The sequence below is a fragment of the Syngnathus acus genome, chromosome 3 (assembly GCF_901709675.1).
Source record: "Syngnathus acus chromosome 3, fSynAcu1.2, whole genome shotgun sequence".
NCBI classification, from domain to species: domain Eukaryota; kingdom Metazoa; phylum Chordata; class Actinopteri; order Syngnathiformes; family Syngnathidae; genus Syngnathus; species Syngnathus acus.
In genome coordinates, this window is record NC_051089.1 from 15,700,648 (window position 1) to 15,727,343 (window position 26,696).

The 26,696-nt window shown below is 40.1% G+C and overlaps 2 protein-coding genes and 1 long non-coding RNA gene across 11 annotated transcripts; 2 read left to right on the forward strand and 1 right to left on the reverse strand.

Moving 5' to 3' along the window:
- Positions 1-1,343: 1,343 nt before the first annotated feature.
- LOC119120844 (proline-rich protein 33-like) lies at positions 1,344-10,452 on the reverse strand. 2 transcript variants are annotated; one of them, XM_037248062.1, is made up of 3 exons: positions 10,314-10,452; positions 5,136-7,241; positions 1,344-2,928 (listed from the first exon to the last, which is right to left on the reverse strand). In XM_037248062.1, exons 2-3 carry the CDS (start codon positions 5,190-5,192, stop codon positions 2,149-2,151), a joined length of 837 nt encoding a protein of 278 aa, XP_037103957.1. In that variant the 5' UTR covers positions 5,193-7,241; positions 10,314-10,452; the 3' UTR covers positions 1,344-2,148. The 2 variants fall into 2 exon arrangements, with proteins under 2 accessions (XP_037103957.1, XP_037103955.1); XM_037248060.1 differs by having other exon boundaries at positions 1,344-7,241.
- Positions 9,744-12,938, forward strand: LOC119120854. Its single transcript, XR_005097584.1, has 3 exons — positions 9,744-10,430; positions 10,499-10,583; positions 12,568-12,938. It is a non-coding gene; the product is annotated as an uncharacterized LOC119120854 (long non-coding RNA).
- Positions 12,939-14,121: 1,183 nt separating this feature from the next.
- On the forward strand, positions 14,122-26,201 carry LOC119120463 (troponin T, fast skeletal muscle isoforms-like). Of its 8 annotated transcripts, XM_037247350.1 has the most exons (16): positions 14,125-14,271; positions 16,406-16,445; positions 16,579-16,592; positions 17,366-17,374; positions 18,906-19,055; positions 20,809-20,826; positions 21,061-21,081; positions 21,640-21,658; positions 21,735-21,780; positions 23,476-23,592; positions 23,679-23,756; positions 24,005-24,118; positions 24,247-24,356; positions 24,458-24,548; positions 25,185-25,225; positions 25,935-26,201. In XM_037247350.1, exons 2-16 carry the CDS (start codon positions 16,426-16,428, stop codon positions 25,972-25,974), a joined length of 888 nt encoding a protein of 295 aa, XP_037103245.1. In that variant the 5' UTR covers positions 14,125-14,271; positions 16,406-16,425; the 3' UTR covers positions 25,975-26,201. The 8 variants fall into 8 exon arrangements, with proteins under 8 accessions (XP_037103246.1, XP_037103248.1, XP_037103250.1 ...); XM_037247351.1 differs by lacking the exon at positions 17,366-17,374 and having other exon boundaries at positions 14,122-14,271; XM_037247355.1 differs by lacking the exon at positions 18,906-19,055 and having other exon boundaries at positions 14,124-14,271.
- Positions 26,202-26,696: the final 495 nt, after the last annotated feature.

Sequence of the window (26,696 nt, forward strand, 5' to 3'; positions counted from 1 at the left end):
ATGTTTTTTTGTGAGCTGTAAGGTTTACCACCCCAACAGTATTCTCAAAGGTACACTCTAAGAATGTCCAAGTAATGCAACCTGAAATATACTCAGTTCATTGGCAATTCAGAAAGTACAGCTGCAAAAATGTAACACAACTTAATAGAAAGATAACAGACAGTTAAGATTGGGAAATCTGTTGTCAGTCTTAAATGGACATTTTCAGCTTGTTAACTCTATTTTTTTTTACTCATTTTTTCTCAATGTTTTACCAGGTAAGTCAATTGAGAACATTTTCTCACTTACAATGGCAACCTGGAGGCAAGGTGTGTGAAGTGTCTTGCTCAAGGACACACCGACACGTGACTGGCTAGGGTCGAACCGCCAACCTGCTGTGATTGACAAACCAAGTTACACACTAAAGGGCTCTTTTAGGTTTGTTATTGTATGCAACATTTATCCGATTGGAAGGGTACGTAACAATTAGAGGCATTGGAATCTATTTCAAGCAGATGAAAAAAGCTGTTGTCATGTGGAGTTTAATTGATCTTTTTGTCTGCCAGTTTCATAAGATTGCATTTTGTTCATGTACGGCAGGATCGATAACAATTTTATATGATTTGTATGTTAGGATAATGGTGGACTAACTTAAGTGTTTGTGTTCAACAAACAAAACATTTGAGCCAAGCCCTATTTTTTCTCAGAAGGGGCAGGGTAAAAAAAGAACAGAATCACATTTACTTGGTTTGTTTTCAGATCACCTGACAACCTGGCAGCTGTAATGACAAACTACATACTGTAGTGTTTCAGGGAAATGCAAGCAGTGAAAAGAAACCCTTCAAATGTATGCAGACTTTGAACATTTACAGTAAACATCAGTGGAATAAACGAGGTCGTTGATAGCTTATTGCAGGGGTGTCAAACTCATTTTTTTCGCAGGCCGCATTGTAGTCATAGCTTCTTTCGGAGGGCCATTATGACTGTCAACCCAAATAAATGTATGAGCACCTCATATTATATACAATAAAAGCTACAAAACAAATTGACAAATAACTCGTTTTCAAATCAGACGAGTAAAAACTGGTCAAATATTTCAAAAAAAGATATTAAAAGTGAAGACAATTTGCAATTCTAGTAATTCTTCGCGGGCCACATAAAATGATGTGCCTTGAGTTTGACACCTGTGGTTTATTGGAATAAAGGAACCTTAACATCGCAAATTAAATCCTATAAGATTCTTTTCATCTTATGACAGTACGGGGGGGCAATCAGAGTCAAAACCACAAGCAGTCTATGCATAATTACTCTCACAGCAGAAATGGTATGAGAGGTGTGAAATATGACACCGATATGCTGTATAATGCATTTTCTTCAATTTCACTTTCTTTTCATCATACGTTTGCACACAGAAGACACAACCAGCATAACATCATCATTATTAACTTCCAAAGTTCAACCTCAGATTATGATTATTATTAATGTGTGAAGTGCCACCCCCCCAAAAAAATGTTTGATTCACACTCCCATTCCAACACACAAGTTTTATCTCTTAACATATCAGATATCTCCACTTTGGTTTGCTGGCTTGTTGACTGGCCAGTTACTGACAGACATAGTACTTATTTCCCTCCATGCATAACTCCCAGGGTCGTTCTGTCCAATATTCATCTAAAAATGCATCATCTTAGTTGATTTAGGAATGTAAATCCAAATTTATTACAGTGGTTTAGAACTGAGAAGCTAACCCCGATAAATACATAGATGCAACTTGCTATAGTACAACTAATCGAACCTGGATTCATTTTTAAAATTCACTGTTGTTTTGGTTAGCTTTTTTTTTTTCAAATTTGTAAATGAAAAGTGCAAAGGTGCCTCGAGCACATGATGCGTTTTCACAATTCACAACTATTTACACTGTTAAGACCATAAAAACACATCTTTGGGTAAATGCATGAGTGATCAGAACAAAGAAGAAATGTTCAATAAATATTATATTCAAACAATTCTTTCAAAGTTAATTTGGTTTCTTAATTTGGCTCAACCGAACACATTTGAAAATACTTTGATCAATGTTCTCCCAGAAGGTTAAAAAAAACTCTTCATCTTCAGTGATGCAATAGACTAATTAATCAACCTCAGGCACATTTGTCCAAGTCACATTTCTGCTTAATTGGGTTCAAATCCTCTGGCTATTCTATTGAAGTTCTTGCGATCATCCTCCTGAGTTTTTCGCTTCATTAGTCCTCTTTCAAACACCGACGCTACTTTTGTCAATGGCTTCTCGGCTGCCTCTTTTAATTTCCTAGCATCAAATCGAGGACTGTACAGCAAGAGTGGTAAGCGATTGACAAAGGATGGAACTTCCTCTTGCTTGTCATTCGAGACCTTTTTCTTTTCCGAATCTTTTTTGGTGGAGTTGATCTGCTGCATGATTCGGTCTTTGGTTGAGAACATCTGAAAGAGGAGAGCATCCCACATACCCAGCGCCCTTGGACTTAGAGAGACCTCTTTGTTCTTGACCAAGTCTTGATTTTCGCATTGGTCTGCTGACAACCTTTCCTTACTATCGCTGTCTGTGTTTTTCTTGTCACTGGACTCATCCTGAGATTTGGCCAGTGGCTTTGGAAAAGCTGGTTCCTCTGGTTCAACCACCATGTGCTTCTTGAGCCGTGTCCATCCACTGAGTTTAGCCTTAAAGCCTTTTGGCTTCTGGGTTGCCTTTGACTCCGTAGGTAAGTGAGATGTTCCTGGTCCAACTGTGTTTTTCTCAGCAGTTGAAGATGCAATTGATGTCACTGACTTCATGGAGGGTTCGACTGCTCTTTTCTCTGCCACACCTGATGTATCCTTCATCTTCAAAATATCCCTGTCTTTGAGTCCAGTGATTTGCTGAGATAGCGGTGACGTTCCTTTGTTTGGGGATGGAGTTGAGACTGACACTGAGGCCTGAGGCAGAGAGGCAGGAGTGGGAGAATCAATCACAGCAGCGTTAAATATGGATGATTTCATGACAGAATCTGTTGCTGGCTCTGTAGGGGTAATGTTCTCAACTGGCTCCTCTGTCAAATGCTGGTCCTTAGTGGCAGAACCTTTTGACCGGCCTTGATTGTGTGAGTTTACAACAGAAGGGTTTTGTTCTGCAGTGCCAGAAGAAGGGCATAGTTCAACTTGCTTAGATGAATGTGTGGTTGGATTGCCAGACAAGTGATGGAGAGGAGGGCTGCTTTTGGTTTCTATGTTTAGCTTTGTTTGATTGCTTTTTGAATGGGAATTTGGCTTAACAGGGACATAAGTGGTGCTAGAAATGCTCTTATTTTGCAATGGTACTGCGGAGGGGGTGTTGTTGACAGGAGTATGACGGGACTGGCGTAAAATCGAATGAAATGCCTGTGTTGGTGTATTGCACAATCTTGGTTCTTGTAATGAGGGGGCTCGTGGGACAACCAAAGATTTTGCATTTACAGCATTATGTGAAATGTTTTGAATTTTTTCTTCATGAATGTTATTTTCAAAATTAGCTTCTTTGTGACTCGTGTTTCCCACTCCAGTTGGAATGCCTGATAATTTCACACAACTTTGCTCTTTTTCATCAGACTTGGGCTTTTGATTCTGTTCTATATTGTTCCTTCGTATGTTTGCAGCAACACAGTCATTTGAATTCAAAAGATTTTTCCTAGGATTTTGAATTATAGTCTCCTCAAGTGGTGTGAAAAGGGGTCTTTTGTCAATATTTTCAGCTATTATAGCTGACTCTGGTTTTCTTAGCTGAGGACTTTTTAGAGTCACACGCCTCATCAAAGAGCTTGAGGGCACATTACCTATGACGTGGGGTGTAAGATGTAATGGTTTACCACTTACCACTGGGTCTGTTAAAGTCACCTCAGTGACGGGAAGCTTTCCACCAATATTGGATTTGTTTGATTTAGTAGTTTCCAAAACACATCTGTCTTTTAGGTTGTTAAGATCTCCTGATTTCAGAGGGGGAACCATATTTGTGATTGTCCTGTCGAAAGCATCTAATCCTACAAATTGCGTGTTGGATTGCTTACCATGACTGTCAAGCACATTCGGCTGTGTTTCTCCATTTGAAAGATTTGAGGTGTTTTTGGTATCAGTAAATTTAGCTTCATCATTTCCTGCCATTAAAGGTATGGTAGGCAGTGAGTCTCCTGCTAATTCTGCAGCCGTAAAAGCAATGCCATTGGTTAGCATAGAAGATGCATCAGAATTTCGTATTTGGGCTTTCATATTTGCTTTGCCCTGGTATACACGATTTCTAGCACATTCATTTTGATTTTTTAGTGATGCTCCTGGTGTGTCTGTTGCGAGCTTGGTAGCTGTAATGTTGCAATTTTCTTCATGGCTAACGTTACTTTGCAGTCTGGAGGATGGAACGCCAGTGTCGCTTGTTTTGTGAAGCATTCCGGTTTCTATGTTTGGTTGGTGGTCGCTCTCCAAAGGGAATATGTTAGGGGATTTGGTTGTAATCATTGGTATGTCCGGGGGCTTGATATCACGCACGGGGTTATTGGTTGGCAACGTATTTACAGGGCTAGTGCATGTATTCAAAGCAAAAGTGTCTCCTAGGTAACACATTTTGCGACCTACTGTCTTGTTCTGTGTGTGATTGTGTTCAGAACATGCAGAAGGTCTTCTAGGCTCATCTTGAAGCATTGATTCTATAGCAGTGAAAGTTGGCTTTTTAATTTCAGTTTCAAATTGGCAGCTTGTCTTTGTGTTTTGGGGGATTTGATTAGTATTGGTCATGGCAGAGGGTGAAATGTTATGAATGTTAACAGTGTGCGAGATAAACTCAGTACTTCCTTTTATGTTTTGTTTAAGCTGCTCTCTTTGGCTGTGCAAAGCTTTGTGATCCGTATTGATACATGGTTTGCTATGTGATAAATTATTTATTTTATTGATTGATATTGAGCCAACACCATTTATACTTTTGCCAAGTTTTCCCTTTGAATTTGTGACACCGGTTTGGTCAAAAGGATTGTCTAGTTGTGTGTTTGTACACTGTGTTCCTGTCGTTGAATCTTGCTCCACCAGCTTGCCATCAACGAATTTACCGCTCTTGTTTAGGCATGGGGACATATTTGTAGCTGCCATTATAGGAAACATTGTCACAGTCTGTGTGTGCACCTCACCTGCTTTAAGGGTTGGCATTGGAACCTCAGAGTATGAGGCCTTTCGTGCAGATACATCAACTGTGGACTGACACATGTGTTTCTGTACCAAGCCAAGAGGAAGCTCAGGTCTTATTTTTTCCAAACTAGATGTTCCAAATGAAGGTATTTCCACATGTAGACTTTTGATCTCATGGCTTTTCTCAAATATGTCTTTGTTATCTCTGACAGTCCGCTCTGTTCGGCATTTGGAATCCTTTGGCGTTGAAAGTGGATGCACAGAATTTACAGATTCACTCTCCAATGACGGTCGCTTTTGATGTCCATTGAGTTGTTTTGGTGAATCAGGTTTTGAGACACAGTCATTCTCTGAATGTGTTTTGGTGAAAGAGGTCAGCTCAATTCTGTGGGATAGAAGGCTTTGATACGATGTTAGAGTTCGAATCCCATCATGAGCAGCATACTGAAGAGGAGTAAGTCCATAAAATGTTGATTGTGCTTTTGTTTTAGAGGTTGTTAATGATATCCGATTCTCCAGGAGTGATGACAAGGACTTGCGTGCCTCAACAATTGGAGGACGATAGGAGGATGACAGTTGGCTAAAGCTTTTGGAATCTTGTGGGTAGATCATTGCTGTCTTGGTCTGTGGTGCTGTGCAGAAAAATGATGGGACATTTGGCAAAAATGCAGCATCTCTTTGTAAAATGTGGTCGTTTTTCAAGTTTGGGACAGATTGTCGAAGAGCAGAGTCAGGCATAGTAGCATGTGGTGTGAGATTTTCTCCAGAAATGCAAGAGTCAGCGGTACAGCTTAAATTCAGGGTACTCCTACAAGTATTTCGGACAGCGCTCCCTTTATGATCGGTATTTTGCCTTTTTGTGTAATTGTCAATCATATTCTGCTGTACTTCTATTTTTGCGGCACACATTTTGCCACGAAGAGACTCAACGGAAATTGAGGGAGCAAATTCATTTTGACAAGACTTCAAATCTGTACTTGTTATAGATAACAGAGGGTCATTTTTAGGTATTTCACCAGAGTGACTGGATAATCTTGACTGTGTGCACAACGCAGTCTTGGGTTTTCCACATTCAATTGTGGGCACAGGTGGTTTCTGAGGTTTTATTTCATCTGGAGCTTTTTTGTCCATATGTGTTACTGCTAATGACTCTTCTTTGGTGCTTTGGTGCATCGCTGTCAGGTCTTGATTGGAAGGAGACTTAGAGATCTCATTAAATCTTGCTTTTGATGTATAAATTGAATTTTTAGGACCATCACACCTTGTCTCTTGGGATAAATGCCTTACCAAGTTATCATTACTGATAGGTCTTGGGGTCCAAGAAGTTGATGTATGGAGTAGATTATGCTCTTTTCTTTCCATATGGTTGGGATTAAAATTATCTTTTTGTGTGTTTGAAACTGATACCAGCACAGGAGCAACAGGAGGCAGGTCTGCAACTTGAGAAGGTGTTGGGTCTGAACCATAGTTTAGGATGGCTGAGGATGGTGTCAGGTTATGAGTTGATATTTTAGGATTGGACTCTGACACAGTGATAGGATGGTCTGTCGTGTCTGACCTAAGAGAATCCAGTGACACTGGATTGAAAGCAGCTTGAGGTGAGGATGATGGAATCCACTGCATTCTTGGTGCGGTGGACGAATTTAAAGGTGGCAGCACTTCATCAAATAAAAATACGGAGCATTCATATAGTGGTGCCACCTGCTCTCCAGAAGTCTTAATCTGTCTTTTGTAGGTCTGTGGCAGATTGCCATCACATTTCTTGTAGGAGCTGCTTTCAAGAAGAGGAAATGTAGATGCAGATTGATCAAAGGAGTCGAGTGGAAGAGCAGACCACAAGGATTCCACAGTGCCGACTGAATCCGGTGTTTTGGGTGGACTGGACAGGTCACTGTGCTCAAGATCTGTACTGGCTTCATTGACAGGTGACAAACAGGAACGAAATGGGACAGGTGTCTGGGAGAGACTGCCCTTTCTCTTGGCTCTCTTTTTCTTTAGTTTTTGAAGCCTCACATTGTCTTTGCCTGGTTTCGGGAGTAAAGGTGGTGGATATTGCTGGGAAAGCCCCGACTCAAACCCGTTGCTCACTTCCATCAGCATATCAAGTCCTGCAAAAGATACAGAGGTATATCAACCAACTTTTCTTTTGACACAAAATGTTAAAATTACAATGAGAATCAGAGCATAAATGTCTGTTTTGACTCCTCTGGAGTATCGAAAATAAAATACCGTATTTCCCGAACTATAAGTCGCAGTTTTTTTCAAAGTTTGGCCAGGGGTGCGACTTATACTCAGGAGCGACTTATGTGTGAAATTATTAACACATTATTACTTGATCATTAACACATTACTTACTTACTAGTAGTATTATCACTTCACATGTTATTTTCAGACTAAACCGCATGAGGGTGCTCTAGGCCTGCGGAATAATTGGAACTGCAATTGACGAGTCTGAATCCATCCACCGACTTCGGATGGTTCGATAAACTTGTTAGTTACGTTGTAGTTAGCTGATAGATTGCTTGTGTATAGTTATATAGGCCTGTGGAATAATAGGAACCGCAACTGACGATGAGTCTGACATCAGCGCCACATGTGTCGTTTACACAGAGGACGAAGACTTCGATGGATTTAATGATTTGGAGTGACACGGACGGTTCGATAAACTTGTCATTTGTTATAGTTATTTGATATATAGTTTATATATAGTTATATAGGCCTGTGGAATGATTGGAACCGCAACTGACGATGAGTCTGACGTCAGCGTTACAACCAAAGAAGTGCTCCCATTGACAATCTATGACGCAGAAGTAAACAAAACCATAGACCCAATGTCATATTTTTGTGTTTAGGTTATCAGAGAACACCACATACGATGGGACAAAAGTGTTACTGTAAACGCCCTTAAGAAAAACCAGATAAGAAAAAAATATCTTGTACGTACGAGACCTTACAGGACTTATTGGTGGTTTGCTTCATTTTGCACCAAGGAATACTTGAGCCCTGACTGAGTGACCCTCGCATTCTTGATCTCCTCCATGCCATTCTACCCACTCAGTACTCCCCCCCACTTTGTAATGCCACCCCACTCCTGGATGGATGGATGGATGGATGGATGGATGGATGGATGGATGGATGGATGGATGGATGGATGGATGGATGGATGGATGGATGGATGGATGGATGGATGGATGGATGGATGGATGGATGGATGGATGGATGGATGGATGGATGGATGGATGGATGGATGGATGGATGGATGGAAAATGGAAGAGGGACATGCCATTTAGGATTTCCCCCAAAAATTTTTACGTCTAAAACTGTATAGCCTTTGTGATTTCCGTCATCCATATATTTGAACATATATTATGCCGCTTTACTCAAATGTTTTAAAGCTTACCTATCACACCTATTACTTTTTAGCAAAATTTTGGAAACTTTGTTTTGGACATGTATTCATTTATGCTAGAATACGTTATCTTGTAATTTAATAAAATAACTATTTTTTCTTAATCTCGTTTGATTTCTCTGATTTGTTTGTGTGTGATTTACTGCATAAGTCGTTTGCTAGTTCGCATTAGTAGTGTTCATGTCCATCGTGTTCTACTCTGAATTCTTATTTCCTGCTCTGACACTGAATAAAATGGCTTCATGTCTCTGAGCTAAATCTGTAGTTGAAATTAGAATATGAGCTCTCATCACTGACTCATTTACACATTTTGAAAGTCTTAATTGGGTCCTGAAGACGATGCCTTTCTACCAAAGGCAATACTATTAGAAATAGAAAGGCACGTAAAGCTGTTGCTTATGGCAAGGATACATTGAACCGATGACAAGCTTCTTTTGAAAATAGTCTTTCAAGGAGGCGGTCAAATTCGAGAATGACCTTGGCATGATATAAAAGTAACTGACACATGGGTAAGAGGGTAAAGAGGTGCAAGCAATGCAGGAGGGGCAGGGACTTTAAGCCAACGAGGGAGTACTTAAGAAACTGCTAGGAAAACAAGACGTTTGTTTTACTAATAAAAAGATTTGGTTTCATTTAATGGCAATGTAAATAGACATCCAGTATTATGATAAATGCATATGGATATTTTTTTACTTTGCCACAGAGCAGAGTTGCTTTTATTTAAGTGCAAACATGAGTGGAATTGGCTCCTTTCAGTTTGAATTTGGCTGCCACTAGAAAATGGTCTGCAGTCTAAATTTAGTCTGGGGGAAATAAGAGCAAACATTCTGACAGTAAGCACCTGTTGCGTGATGTCTTACACTCAGAGAAACAACATCAGTCTCTTGGAAATCAATATGAGGCGTAAAATCCTCCCAGAGCTTCTATAAGCTTGGACTTGTGTCTGGCAGTTTATTGGAATCATATTCACAGACTTCGAGAGAACCTCCAAACCTAAAAGTGTGTTTTTCATGAAAACCACCCAACAGTAGAAAAGAAGGGATAATATACATCCTCAATGTTATAAATGAGCACCATCTATCTGGTCTGCAGTAAATATAAATTTGGGTTGTCAAAGCAACTCCAATGGCAAGGAGGCAAGCTGACACATGAGAAGTCCCTTTTTAAGGCTCTGTGCTGGGGTGTCTTGGCTTACGTCGAGGCTGCTCAAAGGGGGAAAGTGTAAGATCATCTCTGCAGATAAAACTGTGCCATGACCTCAACAAATGTATCTATAAATAACATAATTTAAAAAGAAAACAAGACCAAGCCCTTTTATCATATATATGGGGTTGATGTATTGCAAATTTGAAGAACACGCTGTGTACCCAATAGGAGAAACCGGTGCTGCCTTTGTTTTGCTCTTACTCTTGTACAGTAGGTACAACAGTTCCATTATTACAGGTGGGGTAAAAACACTCAACTAATGTTTCACAGCAATTTGATAAAAAAAAACTAACAAGATGTCACATTTGTGCATGTTTTGGGAAGTGAGTCACTCACTTTGAAGCACAACACTGTGCAGAAACACCGTTCCATTTTTGTTGTTCCTCTTTTGGAGCAACTGTATTATACTGTCTTGCATTCCATGCATTTAAGATTTCCAATTACGCACATGCTGCTAGCTAGGCTAATGCGCTGCATTGAGGAAAGCATCTGGCACTAGGCCAGACAAGGATACATCGAAATATCACCAGCTTGTCAATCAAGCAACACAGTTTGACTGCTTTACCTTTGGTGAGAGGATGTTGGGACAAACTGCTCTCTGCTTGTTAATCCCGGCTCAGAGTGCCACTAGGCCGTCTCATCCTCTAGCGAACTGGAGCCTTAAGGAGAGAGACACAGTGCAGTGGGTACTCCAAAAATAAAACACTTGCCTCCAATGCATGTTGCAGGCAAACATGTTTTTTTTTCCAGGCTGTCTGGCATGATCAAGGTGCAGCCCCTACAGGCAGCCAATAGCCACCTCACCTGGTGGAGGAATTTCACAGTTGAATACACTGTGAGTTACAATTTAAAAATAACACTTCAAAATTGGAGTGCATTGGAGTGTGTGTGTGTGTAGCGTGGCGGCGTTGAACAAAAGCTAAAGTCACGGGTAGCACGATGTCCTAAAGGTTAGCACTTCTGCCTCACAGTTCTAAGGTTCAGGTTTCGAATTTCACTCCATCTGGTTCATGTCTGTGCTCTGCTCGGGCCACTCAAGGACATCCACATCATTGAAACAACCCAATTGTTGTTTTAAGTTGTGTGCAACGATTGTTGTCCTTTTGGAAAGTGAATGTTTCCTTCCATAGCATTCCTGAGCGGTTTTTCATAACTGTACAATGCTGGATTATTAATTTTACTCTTTAAACATGTCTGGTCCTGGCAGCATGGTGGGGCACGTCACCGTGCAGAGGTTGTGGGTTTGATTCTGGTTCTATTCAACGCTGGAAGGCTCCTGTGTGGAGTTTGCATCTTCTCTCGGTCCCTGCATGGGTTTCCTCCCTCATTTCAAAAACATGTTTGGTAGACCGATTGAACACTCCAAATTGTCTGTAGGTTTGAGTGTGAGTGCAGATGGTTGTTGTGCCCTGTAATTGGCTGGCTCCCCCGTCTACTGCCCAAGGTCAGTTGGGACAGGGTCCAGCACGCCCGCAACCCTTATGAGGATAAGCGGTTCAGAAAATGGAAGGATGGATGTCTTGTCCTCCTATTCCTCCCGCTTAAAGACATACCCACAGCATGACACTACCATGACCATGCCTCATTGTTGAGTTGGTACTGGTCAAGTGATGACGTTAAACAGTGGCGTAGCCAGGAATTTTTCCAGTAGGGGCGTGCGCCCACAGGAAAAAAAATCGAACATCACCCACGCCGTTCGCTGATCGCTAAAACAACATCCGGGTCCGGGAGGCAAACGGTGAATGGATAACATCGCGCACATAGAATACCGCAAGCACATTCGCGCAAGACCGAAAGAAAAAAACGGCATGAAAATGAAGAATTGAAAAAGCTCGATTTTTTTCAACCGGGGCGCAGGGAGTCCTAACCGGGGCGCCGTCCCGGCTCGCCCCGGCTTGGCTACGCCACTGACGTTAAAGCTCAAGAGTTATAGAGTAGAGAATTTATGGTGACATAATGAGCTTTTCACAGAAGAATGCCCTCCGTCTGAATCACTCTACCATAAAGGCCTAATTGGCTTCAGAGATGCATGCATCAGTGTGTTATTGACGAAAGCCCATTAACTGACGGAAATGGAAACACGGTCCGTTCTCTCACGTGTGTAATCTGCAAAAACACTACCTTCAGACCGAGTGGCTGTAAATTAATTGGAGGTGAATAGTACACAAACTATTCATATACTCATATTATATACAGTAAAAGCTACAAAACAAACTGACAAATAACTCGTTTTCAAATCAGACGAGTAAAAACTGGTCAAATATTTAAAAGAAACAAAAATTAAAAGTGAAGACAATTTGCAATTCTAGTAATGACACTTGAATTTGATGCACAATTTGTCTTTGCGGGCCACATAAAATGATGTGGCGGGCCGTATCTGGCCCCCGGGCCTTGAGTTTGACACCTGTGCTCTAGGTTAAAGTAAATCATTTTAAACTTTAGACATGTTGATGTTCTTGATGTTCTTGTGGAGGAGGACACCTCGTTGAGTCCGTGCGGGTCTGAACCTGAAGCAGATGAGAACAAACAAGAGAGTTGAAGATGCAAAAGAAAAAAAAGTGCCAAATTAACTAGGACTGCAGTGTGACCCCTGTCTTCCTGCTGGGCTTCCCCTGTTGATGTGTGACGAACGAGACCCCCCTTGGAAAAACGTCGCCCCTGCGTCCCCTGACTGGTTAGGCGGCACGAACAGATTACATAAGTGAATGTGAGGCTTTTTAAAGCTCTTTGGCAGCCAATGTGTATGGTGTCGATAGTCTGATATACTCCACCGTTTTATTCAAATTGTAATTCTCATCTGTTGAATTAATTTGAATCAGGTAGGTTGCAGCAGGGAGACATGAAAAACAAGCAGAACAACGTCCCCTGAGAACATGCCTGATCTAGTGAATGCAGAATGCATATCGCAGCCAGTAGACAGCGACGTGCATTCAGGGTAGGCAAGTGAGGCACTGCAAGTGTCCTGTTCTCAAGTGTTGGCCACAACTACAGTAAGTGAAAAGCAAATATTACATCTTTTGCAATGTCACATACATTTCATCTGCACATTCATAACCGTTTTTGTTAGAGCCTGTGTTACAGATATTGGCTCAGTCGTAAGATCTCTCTGCATAGAGCAATGGGTGGAAAAAAAGTATGTGTAAAGAAGAAATTTGGTACAAAAAAACAACGCAGGGACACAATGTTCTTTACAATTCAGAAATATGTGCAGATTTTGCCCTGCAAGACAGAGATATGATCTCAATGAGGTTAATGAGAATGCATTAAAAATAAAAGGTGCAAACCCAAAGGCAAGACTGGATTGTTAATATCTGGATTACGTGTCCGGACACGGATCCCATTTTAATACCAGTTGTAAAGGGGATCTAGGACTCTGGCGGACTGGACTGAACCTTGACACCAAAATACCAAAAATCAATCCATTTTAAATTTTACTATAGGTGCTCGCGTATATATTAATTTCATACATGGTGGGTAGATAGATTTCCATGGGAATTTTTCATACATTTCATGGGCTTAATTTGATTTGACTGCAACAATGCAACAATGCGTCATGCAGCCATAAATGTGTGTGAAAACAATGTGGGCATCTACAATGAGCTTAGCACCTCTGCTGGCATTCTAGTATGTAACAGAATGATATATTCTTACTTGATGGCTATTCAGTAGAATGTCCGACATACCGTTGCCACATTATTTCAACTGGCTGTGCCAAAGGGATTTGTGACCTTTCTAAATCCAACAGAAAACCCTTGGACACCTTCTTTGACAAATACACTAAAGAAGCAGCTAATGGAGAGAAAAGTATTGAAACAATGTGTAAGTCTGAGTTGATGATGATGAAATGATCCAAGGGTGGCTCCAGTGATGATCCTCTTGGAATGAAGAGTCAGCTGTTTTTTCCTCCTTTTTGAAAAAGAATCCCACCTATAAAAGCAGGCTGCAGGTACATGTAAAGATGCTTCAACTATTCTGTATGAGAAAGCAACAATGCCGAAGTGGTTGTGATACTTCCATTTTAACTTTTTGTTGCTGTTCTTGTTCTGATTTTACAATTTCTGATTGGGATGCCAGACTGATTGACGAATCGATTTATGAAGTGGCTGACAAACACACAGTGACAACCACACACACACACACATCCACGCACACAAACACACTGACTCCCTCCATTGTCTGGATGCCAAGCTGATGTGTAACTGCCCCCCCCCCTCCTCTCAGCCTTCCATCACTGTAAATTTAGCAACAGAAGCTTCTCAGCTGCTCCTTTCCAAAACCCGAGCCCTCGTCTCCCATCCACAGTATTTCATCCATCTCCTTCTCTGGGGTCATGGCTGGCCCCCTCCCCACATTTCCCACTCACAAACATATTCTACACCCACACCTCACTCTCATCCCACAGCCAATAAGGGCCAGATGAGCTCAAGTATCACTGTAACACAAGGACATATTCTCTGAGCAGAGGCTGTAGATTGTGCACACCTTCATCTTGGTCGTCACAGGAGCTTCTCTTCCGCTCTGAGGTAAGCACTGGGCACACGGGCAAATTCGCTTTCAAATTAAATATACCGTTGCTTGAATTCGTTTTTTACTGCATATACAGAGAACATTCAGCAGGGCAATCTGAGCCATGTGATTCTGGACTGTCGGAATATATCATCAAGTGGCCTATCTTTAAGATTCTGGAAAGTTCTAATCTTCATTGCTGAACATTTGAACCATGTGGGAATATTTTTTATAATTCAGTTTTCATTACTCTCGAGTGATGGGCTAGTAATGTGTGTCATTTTCAGTAAAATTTAAAACCTTTTTCCTTCACGGACTCTACTCGATGATTGTGATTAATCTATTTCATGTAGACATTAATAGGCAGTTTTTATTACTGTGAATTGATATCACCCAAGAAAATAAAGAAGTAGATGCTACTAATCAACTACTATAACGACTACTAATCGATGAATAATAATAAACTGACGATATTAATGATAGTGAAGTTGGCCCGGTCAGTTGACGCTTAAGTCAGATGATATAATTGACAGTGATGTGATCTAATTTCTTGATATTAATTTGAATTACACTTATTACAGTTAAAAGATTTTTTTTCTTCTGTTGAAGTATCAAAGTTCACGTTCTTCAATTCCAAATGACAGTTCTAAAATTATACTGTACGGCATTTCTTAAGTTTTTGTCAAGGGGTGAAATGGACCCTCAGCTATGCGGGCACTTGTACCTGAACATCTGCAAATGATGTCTACGTGTGTTCACAGATTTAGCAACAGGTCTCAGGTTTTGCACAAGCAGACTGGAAAGTGATTTATATTTCATTGAAGTACTAAAATGCGTGCATATTTATCACATGCACATATGCAGTATCACAAGTTGAATCCTGCTCATCTCGCTTGTCAGTGTAACGAACTTTAATCTGATACGGATGCCGGGCTTGGGAAGCCGGCTGTCACTTTGGTGATATATGGCATTTAGATGCAGTAATAATAAACTAAGTCCTGTTGGCTGGTAGGGGCTTTGCCCCTCCCCTGTGTCAGACTGATGTATCGGCCTATAAATACATTTCAGATCTGCAATCAGTTTGACCAGGGATGGGTGTCTCCCTAGGCCCATCTGTTCCGTTGCAGTTTTAGATTCAGAAAGACTCAGAAATATTCCTCAGCACTGAGTGTTCACATACTAAAGAAATGAAGTGGCCATCCACTAAATATACAGAGCGCTGATGTGTAGGTATGTACTGCCTGAATACTGAACACAACGGAGACACGGCTGTCAGCTGTGAGTCGATCAAAGTTCTCGTTTGTTGGAAGTTGATGCTGATTGGCTGCTGGACTGCAGAGGCTCCTCCCTCTGGTCCAAGCCTGAGGATTAAAGCAACTATTTGGACTGTGCTCTTCAGCTGATGGGTAGAAATGTGATCCTTAACTAATCCTTTAAGTCCTCTGCACCTGTGCCCACCGCTAAGTGTGAAGGAGTCATCAACCGAGACTTTTTATACATCAAATATGATCCAGTCGCGTACAGTATACAGAAACCCTGTCATTTCAGCTCCAATTGAGCTCTTCCCCTCTCACTTCTGCTTTACTTAAATAGCAATGTGTTGCAAGTGGTGTTTAGCGTCAACACACACTGTTGGAACACACTTTATCATAGAATTGCTCGTGTTGGGGATTTTCAGCACTTCTGCATCGACCAAAGTCATTCAGTTTGCTTCTTTACTCTTGCCATTAACCTCTTAAAATAGCTCACCTAATTAACAGTTGATTTGTAATTTTCAATGTACACACATCATTGTAGCTCTGACACGGCATCATTTTCTGTTTTGTTGTTACAGTGATGCAGTAAAAGATTAATTTGATATATTTATGTTTATGTCCTAAATGTGGATTTTGTGATTGTGTTTTTTTAACGACAAGAGACAAATTTCTTGCGCGTTCTAACCTATTTGGCCAACAACAATGATTCTGATTCTAATTATGTGATTCTGAACAATGGAACGTGTCAGGCTGCTTGACATTTGATTTGATGTTATTTTTACACCTTTTCATCAAAACAATGCAAAAGATTAAATACAGAAATAAATGGCAAAGTGACGCAAAGGCAGCTATTTCAACACCGTGGTCTCATGAGGCTCTTTGTCTTTGCCCTCAGCTGCAAGGTCTGCCGTCACCATGTCCGACACTGAGGAAGTGTAAGTGCATCACACATTGTCAGTCACTAAACACCCTGTGTTCACACGTTAACTGATGATTTTCAACTTGAGGATGAAATGACAGATTGTAAATTCATGTTAAGTTGATTTCTGACTTGTGTTCATATTTCAGGGATCAGTACGAGGGTAAGTAACCATTCAGGAATGTTTGGTTTTTCAAGCATCCACAACAGTTTCAGTTGTCAATGTCCAGATCAGGCATGAAAGTGTTCTTTGACATTGATAAAATTAGTTATTTTCCTTGTTGTTGCCTTGTTGAAGAATGTTCCCTTGTCCACACCTGTCCTAGAATAAAACGTTGGCAATAATGTGCATGATGGAATTGCACAGATAGAAGTACATTGATCTGCAATACTGTCAAATGCTAAAGTACAAATTGCAACACATACTGTACCTCCATGTAATGTAAGAAAGTCAAAGGGCTCTATTTTTGGAGAGACTGAATCAGCAATGACGCACAAATGCCGGTGAATTTTTGGGCCAGTGCAAGACTCGTGCGGGTTTGCCAATTTGACAGACCAGTCTCTGCCAAAATTGGTGGACCGTCTACCATGTTGAAATTCTAGTGTGACTCACGCAACACATTTAAAGGGAATGAGAGGAGTTGCTTCGATGATTGAAGTTGCTTGTGACCACTCCCACAGCAGCGCAGATCTCCATCCCTCAGATCTGCCGGCTTGCATTCATCGGCGAAATTACTAACACTTGGTCTAAGCCACCTCCGTGCGGTTATGCCTCTCACGTTGCAGGATATACGTATGCCATTCCCAAAAGTAGAGCCCAGTGTGTCAAGGGTGTTTATAACAGATTATGTGGTAGAGTATACAGTACAGTTAAATTGATGTTAACAGATTCTTTTTTTTTTCTTCCCCATCCATGCTATTTTTTCAAAACTGAAGACGAGGAAGGTAAACATGTAAACCAGTACTGAGCTGTGAAGACCTGTCTCCACTAATTTGTTAGCTTCTGGGTTCCATGCTTAAGTTGAAGTGTTTGGCAAAGACAGCTGGTGTTTAGTATTACAATACATATTGTCACTTATCTATTCATTGGTTTGCTATACTTTATTTTTCCAGGAACAAAGTCTAGAATAAGTGAATGTAAAATGCTCAAAAAAGATCAAACTGTACCGTAAACACTGCCATATACCCATTCAGTCACATTCCAAACAGTTGCTATTATTATTTGTGTGTGGAGGTGAAGGCCTTCATTATTATTATTATTATTATTATTATTATTATTATTATCATTATTTTTTTAATTATTATTATTAGTAGTGGTAGTAGTAGTATTTTAGTAGTAGTAGTAGTCGTAGTAGTAGTAGTAGTATTTATTTTTGTATGAAGAGCAACAATATATATCAAGGTACTGAGTTCTATTTAGTATGTGTCTATTTATGTGTCTGTAAAAAAATAAAATTGAAGAGTTAACTAACACACAGCTGACAGTCAAACAGTTCAAGTTAAGGGTGTATTGCTGACTTCAGAGTGTTTTCAATTACATGGTTAAGCAAAAAAATGGGATTGAGCTTTTAGGCTCACTACATTTATTTTCTTGCCATGTGATTAGTGCAAATTGTCATTGAGGGCTTTCACACAACTGCCATGGAAGTGGAAAACTATAACAATTATAATACTAGATAGATAGATAGATGGATGGATGGATGGATGGATGGATGGATGGATGGATAGATAGATAGATAGATAGATAGATAGATAGATAGATAGATAGATAGATAGATAGATAGATAGATAGATAGATAGATGGATGGATGGATGGATGGATGGATGGATGGATGGATGGATGGATGGATGGATGGATGGATGGATGGATGGATGGATGGATGGATGGATGGATGGATGGATAGATAGATAGATAGATAGATAGATAGATAGATAGATAGATAGATAGATAGATAGATAGATAGATAGATAGATAGATAGATAGATAGATAGATAGATAGATAGATAGATAGATAGATAGATAGATAGATAGATAGATCTTAAACACTGAGCCGTGAAGAGAAATCAGCTGGTATAGGGTCCATTTTACCAGCAAGCCTAATAGGGAAAAATGCTTTTATTATATGATTAAATGTTGATGGTAAATAGCTTTATTTAAAAAAGAAAGTAAGGATGTTCTTACAACATTGCCTCAAGACATGGAAATGTTTCAGTTACTGTAGTTTTCCATTTCACCAAGTTCTCCATGGCTCCTGCGTGAATAGTCAAATGACTCCCATCATCATTCTTCATCACTATCGTCATCATCTGTTTTTCTCTTTGTTTTCCAGCAGCGCCGTCCCTCGCTCACCAATTCATCTTCTGTGTAACTAAAGCAATCTCTCACTTTTGTTTTTTAATGGCTCTGTCATGTCTGTGGTCTTCATTAATGGCCTCGTCCGACACCCTCTCCTTGGCGGTTTGGTGCATGCCGTAGCCCAGGAGGAGCTAGTAGAAGTAGAAGTAGCCCCTGAGGCGGAGGCCCAGGTAGAAGCAGAGGCAGAGCCAGAGGTAGAGCCTGAACCTGAGGTAGAGCCTGAACCAGAGCCTGAACCAGAGCCACAGGCGGTGGTTCGTGAGGAGGAAGGTACGTGCCGTGGGCAGTCTGTTCTCCCTTCTCCCGCTACCCTCTCAGCTCTCTGCCCTCCAGGGCAGTCGGTACTGCAAAACATAGTCAGCTTCACTTGCCAATCAACTGTACTGCCAGATAAATGGGTTAGTGTATGTTACTGAAATTTGACCTTTGGCATAAAGCGTATGCTGTCAAACTGTGCAACCTGAAGCTCTTTATAGGGCATGGAAATACATTTTGGAACGCAAACTACGAATAAGGCAAAACAGATGCCACCCGCATCGCTCAAAGGCAGAAGAAACTTCAGAATAGAAATGAAAGGAAAGAAAAATCTATATGTATCATTTCATTTTATTTTTAATGGCATTTTTTTAAATACGTCTCTTTATGTCTACAGTACTGTACACTAATTTTCTGTAGTTGAAATATAGTATATCAGCTCTTTGCCCTATAAAGGGCTAAAAGAAAATGATAAAAAAATTCCTTTAGGTTTAGAAATTCACGAGCTGGATACTAAAATGATACCATGCTACATGATTCATGGCCTTCGCATTATAGAAGCATGCAGGCAAGCATTGTTGTGCTTTGTGACATCACAAACATGCATGTAAGAAACTGAAATTGATGATTTTGAATTTAAATTTTAGATTGGTTGGGGCATCATAAAACATGTTTTAGGGAATAACCTGATCACCAGAGGCTGTGTCCCGACACTAAAAAGGAGACTGATTTTGACTGATCAAAAATGGGATTATTTTTTAAAAGATGACGCTGGTTCTCAAAAAAGCAAATTCAATTCTGAACTGCACAATTAGCTATCTATAAATAAATAAAAATACTGAGCATGACAAGTGGTCCAAGTGGTCTTTTGTCATTGCGACTACAATATAAACCAGCCAAGACATCACATGTTAACTGAGGAGCATGTTCATGTTTACAATACTGTGCTCCCAATTTCATTACTGCCTCACATTTTCTTTCTCAACACTAAAGTGACACTCGAATATTTACTGCCAAAGTCCTCAAAGAAGAATTTTCAATGTGTGGGTAGACTCTGGCGAACAGGGCTCTGTTGCACCTTGCACTTCAGTCTGGTTCTAATAAAGAACCCTAAAGTGCAGCACCATCAGTTTTAGATACATAATTAAACCAAAACATTCCGTTGTGTTTACTACATTCGTGTGTCATGAAATGTGCATAAATTGTTAAGCGTGAGAAGAAGAAATTCAACTCCTTTTACATGATTAAACTGCCCCATCTCATCCGAGGTCTCGAATAAAATTGTACCTTATTGTGTTGAATTTAATATAAATTGATACTGAACTTTTGTTAAAGGCCATCACACCTTGGATGACATGTCATTTTATTCTGACATCATGTAAAAGCTATTTGTTCAACCCTCATTACTCCATTGTTAGAATCGTACTTTTGTTGTGAGTAGATGAGAAGCGAAGCGAGCGTGGCAAACTGCAACATGATATTTACACTGGGGTGTTGGCATTAAATGCAATGGTTTGATATCGGTGTCGTTCAAATCCTACTCTCTGTAAATTACATGGCAGGGAGTCGCTGCGTGATCTCGAGCTTTTGATGTGGTGCTCTTGAAACAATACATAAATACACCATTATGCAGTGGCTCCTGCTGACAATGCAACACCCCAGTTTGGTAAATGGGCCTCAAAAGCCATGCATTGTATAGTGGCAGCAAGCAAGTCTGATAACTAATGAATTCTGTTCTGCCCTTGCTTTGGACGCTTGCTGCATGCAGACGACTATGAAGAGGAAGGTATGTTGGTCTAGATTATCTGAATTTATTTGCTCTTTTTCTGTGCAAAAAGCTTCTTTTTTTTTTTTCATGCACCAACTTGGTTTCCAAAGAAAGGTGGAAGTAACTTAATCTCCTCATTAGCCAAACCTACTGAGGTGTTATTAAAGGAACATAATGAAGCAAAGACGCAGAGCCATGCTTAAACAACTCATCTCTGCCTCTTCTTTTCTTTGCATGAATGTGTCCCACCAGTGGAGGAGGGAGATCAAGATGGTACTTTGTATTTTCTGCTGAGTCGCTATTGCTTTGCTTGTTTCTGATTTGTTCCTGTGTTGGAATGGGGCTCCCTTTAAAGACAACTTTACGATCATCTCCAACTTCAGTATTATACTGTAAACTCTCCCTGTTGGAATCGAGCTGTGTTTTTACCATGCACATCTATTAACAGTTATTCGACTCATTGGTTTCAAACGAGTGTCAAACTATTGAGGTAATTTGTGGTACGAGATTAACTGGTCATGTTTCCTATACACACTAATTGACCAAATTAACTCAATAAATCAGGTATTACTACAGTATGAACTTGGGGTACTTAACAGGAATTTGGCAACCATGTTGTGGAAAGTCTTTCTAAAATTAAAACTCACATCATTCAACTGTCGTCTGGAGTTGTGAAACCACTTATGTAACACAGCTTGTCCACATGGATCCTCCCCCTGATTAACCAACATGTTGGACTTCATCTTCCTCCACATTTGAGCCTCTAACCATCTGATCTCTTTTGCCTCTCTCCCTGTTCTTTTTCTCATTCTTATGGCGCTGAATCTCCAGAAGAGAAGCCAAAATTCAAGTGAGGAAGTTCCTGACTTTTGTGGACACATTTTGTTGTCGCCATGTGGGTTACTCATTGTATTATTTTGTTATAGGCCAACTGCTCCAAAGATCCCAGATGGGGAAAAGGTTGACTTTGATGTAAGTTTACATTTATAATCAACATGTAGCTCAATGTCGCCATATTCAAGCTCTGATCACAATTTAAATAAGAGATTTTTCATCATGGTATCAATCACAGTTAGACACTAGAGTTAACTGGCTGTTTTGCCCGTCAAGTAGTTCGTGCAGTTACGCAAGGTCGTATACGTATATATTACACATGTAAAGAATTGTGTACTTTAAATAAATAAACACAAATAAATAGAGTATGTAGATCATTTAGATTAATACCCCCAAATACCCCTATCCACAATTGCAGCCAGTCACCCTGTCCCAATACCCACACTATAAGATACACTTGAAGAACACATATTCCAAAGCACAGGCTACAAGCGTGCGAAAACTGCAGAATTGGTACACTGCCTGTTATGTCGTTAATTTGCACCACTTATCCGGGTCATCAAACATGGCAGCTGCTTAAAACGATATTAAAACTGCTGCAAGCAACTATTTTGAGGAGCACATAAACATTAGACCTGAGGGAGGCGCCAGAGTTCATTCAATCAGTAATTTTGATGCTATTTGTTTGTTTAGGATTATGACAAAACGAAATGATCAATCTTTTTGCATTTGTCAAGTTTATTTATACAGCCCTAAATCACAGACAAGTCTCAAAGGGCTTCACATGTGCAAAAATTGACGATTATGCTCAACATCCCCTGATCTTAAACTCCCAGGAGTGAAAGGAAAAACTAAAAAAAAAAAAAAAACTACTGGGGGAAAAAATGAGAAACCTTGAGAAGAGACCACAGATGGGAGGATCCCCATTCCAGGATGACCAGGCTGCAATGAATGCAGAGAGGGCACATACGTAGAACATATAATGTAAAACAATCCAAAGAAATAGTCGATGTCCATATTCAAAGTGAAGAGCTACAGGAAGGTGCCCTCAATTATATCATTAATTAGTACCATTACTAGGGCTGTCAAGAACAATCTTTTTAGAATTGATTATTTGATCGATTACTCAGTCGATTACTCGCGTAATCGGCCTACACCCAGTTTTGAAGCAAAAATTCTGATCAATAATAGCCAAATAAGCAGATCTTTTTCATTAGCCCAAATAATAATATAATATCGGCATAGCAGCACGGTGGGGCACTGGTTAGAACATCTGCCTCACAGTTAGGAGGGTGTGGGTTAAATACCACATCCAGCCCTCCCTGTGTGGAGTTTGCATGTTCTTCCCGTGCCCACACAGATTTTCTCCGGGCACTCCGGTTTCCTTCCACATCCCAAAAAAACATGCTTGGTCGGCTGATTGAGCACTGCAAATTGTCCCAAGGTGTGAGTGCGAGTGCGGATGGTTGTTCGTCTCTGTGTGCCCTGCGATTGGATGTCAACCGGTTCAGGGTGTCCCCAGTCTACTGCCCGATGACTGCTGGGATAGGCTCCAGCATGCCCGCGACCCCCATGGGGACAAGCGGTATAGAAGATGGATGGATGGTGTTTTAGTGTATTTTTTGCCATTTCTCCAAAATGAAAATGAATCACCCCGCTCTAAAATCTTAGGAATTAAATAAGTAAATAATGAAAACAACTATGTGAATTATATTGTTGTTTTATAAATCATGCAAAAGAAAAAAAACATAATAATGATAAATCATAAACGATCATAGCCTGGTTTGCAGTCATGTTTTGTACTGATGGTCATGTTTGGTTCGTTTCACGCAGGACATCCAGAAGAAACGTCAAAACAAAGACCTTGTTGAGCTCCAGTCGCTGATTGATGCTCACTTTGAGTGCAGAAAGAAGGAGGAAGAGGAGTTAATTGCACTCAAAGAAAGAATTGTGAGATGTCCCTCAAGAATATGGATTCAGCATCCCCTGTGGCTTCGGCTCAGCGCGTAACTGTGTCTTTTGTTTGGTGTTTTCAGGAGAAGCGTCGAGCTGAACGGGCAGAGCAGCAAAGGATTCGAGCTGAGAAGGATAAGGAGCGCCAAGCTAGACGGGAGGTACAAAGCGGCTATCTCTGAACTTGCTTGTGAAACATTGAACATATTGGTTCATGGGATGCATCACAAAAGTCATTACAGTAATGGCATCACTGACATCGCAGTTTGTCTACGCTCGCATCAGCCACTACGATTGATCTTACCACTAGAGAGCAGTAAAAACAGTTTCTACTTGGAACAATAACCTGCTGCTTATAAGTGTGACTTCATTGATAATATTAATTGTCTATATATTATGCATGTGACAGGCAGAGAGGATAAGAAAGGAGGAGGCCGATGCCCACAGGAAGGCTGAAGATGAAGCCAAGAAGAAGATTGCTCTCTCTAACATGGGATCAGGCTTCACCAGCCACCTCCAGAGGGTATGGTTTATTATTCTTTATATTAAATCACTTTTTTTTCCTGTCATCGCATCGCACATCTCTAATGTGCTGTCTTGTAGTCATAAAATTGCAAGTGAAGAATAATAAGGTTTTGTGTGATTTTACAGGTGGAAACAAAGAGAGGAAAGAAGCAGACAGAGAGAGAAAAGAAGAAGAAGATCCTGGCAGAGAGATGCCAACCTCTGGACATCGACGATTTGGGTGACGACAAACTGAGGTAACCGGCTGAAGCCATCAAGTACAGTGCAATCATTGATTTGATCACAGTGATCAAGTTCAACTTTTTCAGACATTGACTTGCTGGTTTGTGTTTATCAGGGAAACGGCAAGGGAGATGTGGGAGTGGTTGCACAGCCTGGAGGAGATTAAATATGACCACTTAGAGAAGCTCAAGAGACAGCGATATGAGGTCTGTGAAGGGCATTGATTAGGATTTGTTTTTTCTTTTTTGCACCTCGAAATTCTCATCATTTTGTCAGACAGCCATTATCAAGCAGTGTGAAAGAATTACCGTAATTTTCGGACTATAAGTCGCACCGGAGTATAAGTCGCACCAGCCATAATAATGCCAAAAAAGTGAAAAAAAACATATATATGTATATAATTCGCTCCTGAGTATAAGTCGCCCCCCCACCCAAACTATGAAAAAAACCGCGACTTATAGTCCGAAAATTACGGTATGCATTATTGGTATATGACAATGTGTGAATGCATAGAGCCTACTCTGGTTCAGTTTACCAGCAGTGGCTCATCTGCCTGAGACATTTTTTTTCCCCATCACAGCCGCATGTTTCTGTGGTTCAAGAATCCCGGAATGACTTGATCGATTGAGCAATCATGTGATGACCAACACGCCTTACGTTCCATGAATTCTAATCATTCAATCAATTGTTTATGTCTTGAATGGAGATCACACAATTTGGCATATAAGTAGTGACATAAATAGTAACTGAAATGGGGTTAATTTTTAAAGTTGTTTTAGAATGTTAAATAATGATGAAATATAAATGTAAAGTGTTTACAATTCAATCGTTTTATCTTTCAGGTGATCTCTCTCAGAAATCGCATCGATGAGCTGCAAAAACAGTAAGTTTACTGAGATACTGCAAAAGGGCACTTATAAAAATATCTGTTGAAACTCCACAGGACTTCAAACAACAGCTTCAGAGTGAATTTGTTGAAATTAAGGGGAAGAGTATCAATGTTAATGCATAGATCATAGATTTAAGTGGTTTGCAATATTCCTGGACTAGCCTGAAAATTCTCACGTTGACACTAAGTGTTAAAGTGACTACACTGTGGTTGCACTGGTAAGACATTAAAATGAACAGAAAATATTTAAGCCAAATATTCTTTAGAATGCCATCTCATAGTTGTTTTGATTAGTTTAAGGACAGTTAAACTTTAGATGTTCACAGATTTGATCATTTCAGTCGAATGAATGAAGTGCAAACTGTACAACAATTTGACTGATCATTTTGTAAGCTTTATAATCATAAATAGTCAAGAATGATTCAAGGTTATTTAATTCTAAATATGAATGTTCACTGTTAGTGATTAGTAGCTGCATCATGGCTGAAAAGTAATGAATACTGAAGATAACAATCCAGATATTCCGTAATATTCTTATTTTCTTCAATAATTATCGTGTTTTGTATAGGCCAATGAGTTGTTCAGGAAAATAAGTAGCCTATTTTGGCTAGGTCATAATGTACACAGACAATTCACATGTGCCAGTTGGATTTGATAACATTTTCAGAGCTGACACTGTCTCTTGTGTGTGCGAACCTTGCAGTAGCAAGAAGGGAGCCGCCACACGCCGCCGCAGAAAGTGAGGAAGTAAGGTCTGCTTCAGTCAGGCCGGAGAGGTAACATCGTTGCCCACGCTGCGACCACCACAACCACGAGAAACTTGCAGTATGGACATCTTACTGCCTCTGCTTAGTGAAACTGTTTTCTGGATGGATTTACCTCCACTCAATACATCAAACGTTCATCATTGTATTTGTATAAAGATGGTGTGACTGTCCAGAAAAATAAATGCTGCATCTGAAATAATTCACTAAGTTTCACTGTTTGATGAATTCATTTTACAAATCAGACAATATAATTCCAATATTTGTTACTTTGCCAACGTTAATTTGTGATTTAGCCATTTCAGACCAAAGATTGTGCTGTGTTTAAAGGTCATTTAAACGTAAACAGATGAGTGTTTGACAGATTATTTGAATTTAATCTGCTCCTCATACGGGGCAAACAATGTATGCAGGTATTATTTTATTTTATCAGCAAAGATGAAAGCCAATGCTTTTTTCATGTATACACACATGCACACACACACGAATCAACAAACATCAGTAAACAAACACACAAATAAATAACTACATATCCTTGGTATGGTTTTATTCAAGCTGCAATATCTGTGAAACATTGGGTTGAAATTTTACACTCAAGGAACCAAGATACACATATTTGTCAATGATATGTTTAATGTCTTGCATTCGTCGTAGCAATATTTGAGACTGAAGTTTTGATTCCGTTACACGAGTTGTTATCG

Excerpts from the sequence above, each read along its gene's own strand:
- LOC119120844 (XM_037248060.1), bottom strand. The coding sequence starts at position 7,233 with ATGCTGATGGAAGTGAGCAACGGGTTTGAGTCGGGGCTTTCCCAGCAA.
- LOC119120463 (XM_037247350.1), top strand. The coding sequence starts at position 16,426 with ATGTCCGACACTGAGGAAGT. Across the intron at positions 23,757-24,004 it reads AGCGCCAAGCTAGACGGGAG|GCAGAGAGGATAAGAAAGGA; the intron begins GTACAAAGCGGC and ends TGCATGTGACAG. Across the intron at positions 24,119-24,246 it reads TCACCAGCCACCTCCAGAGG|GTGGAAACAAAGAGAGGAAA; the intron begins GTATGGTTTATT and ends GTGATTTTACAG.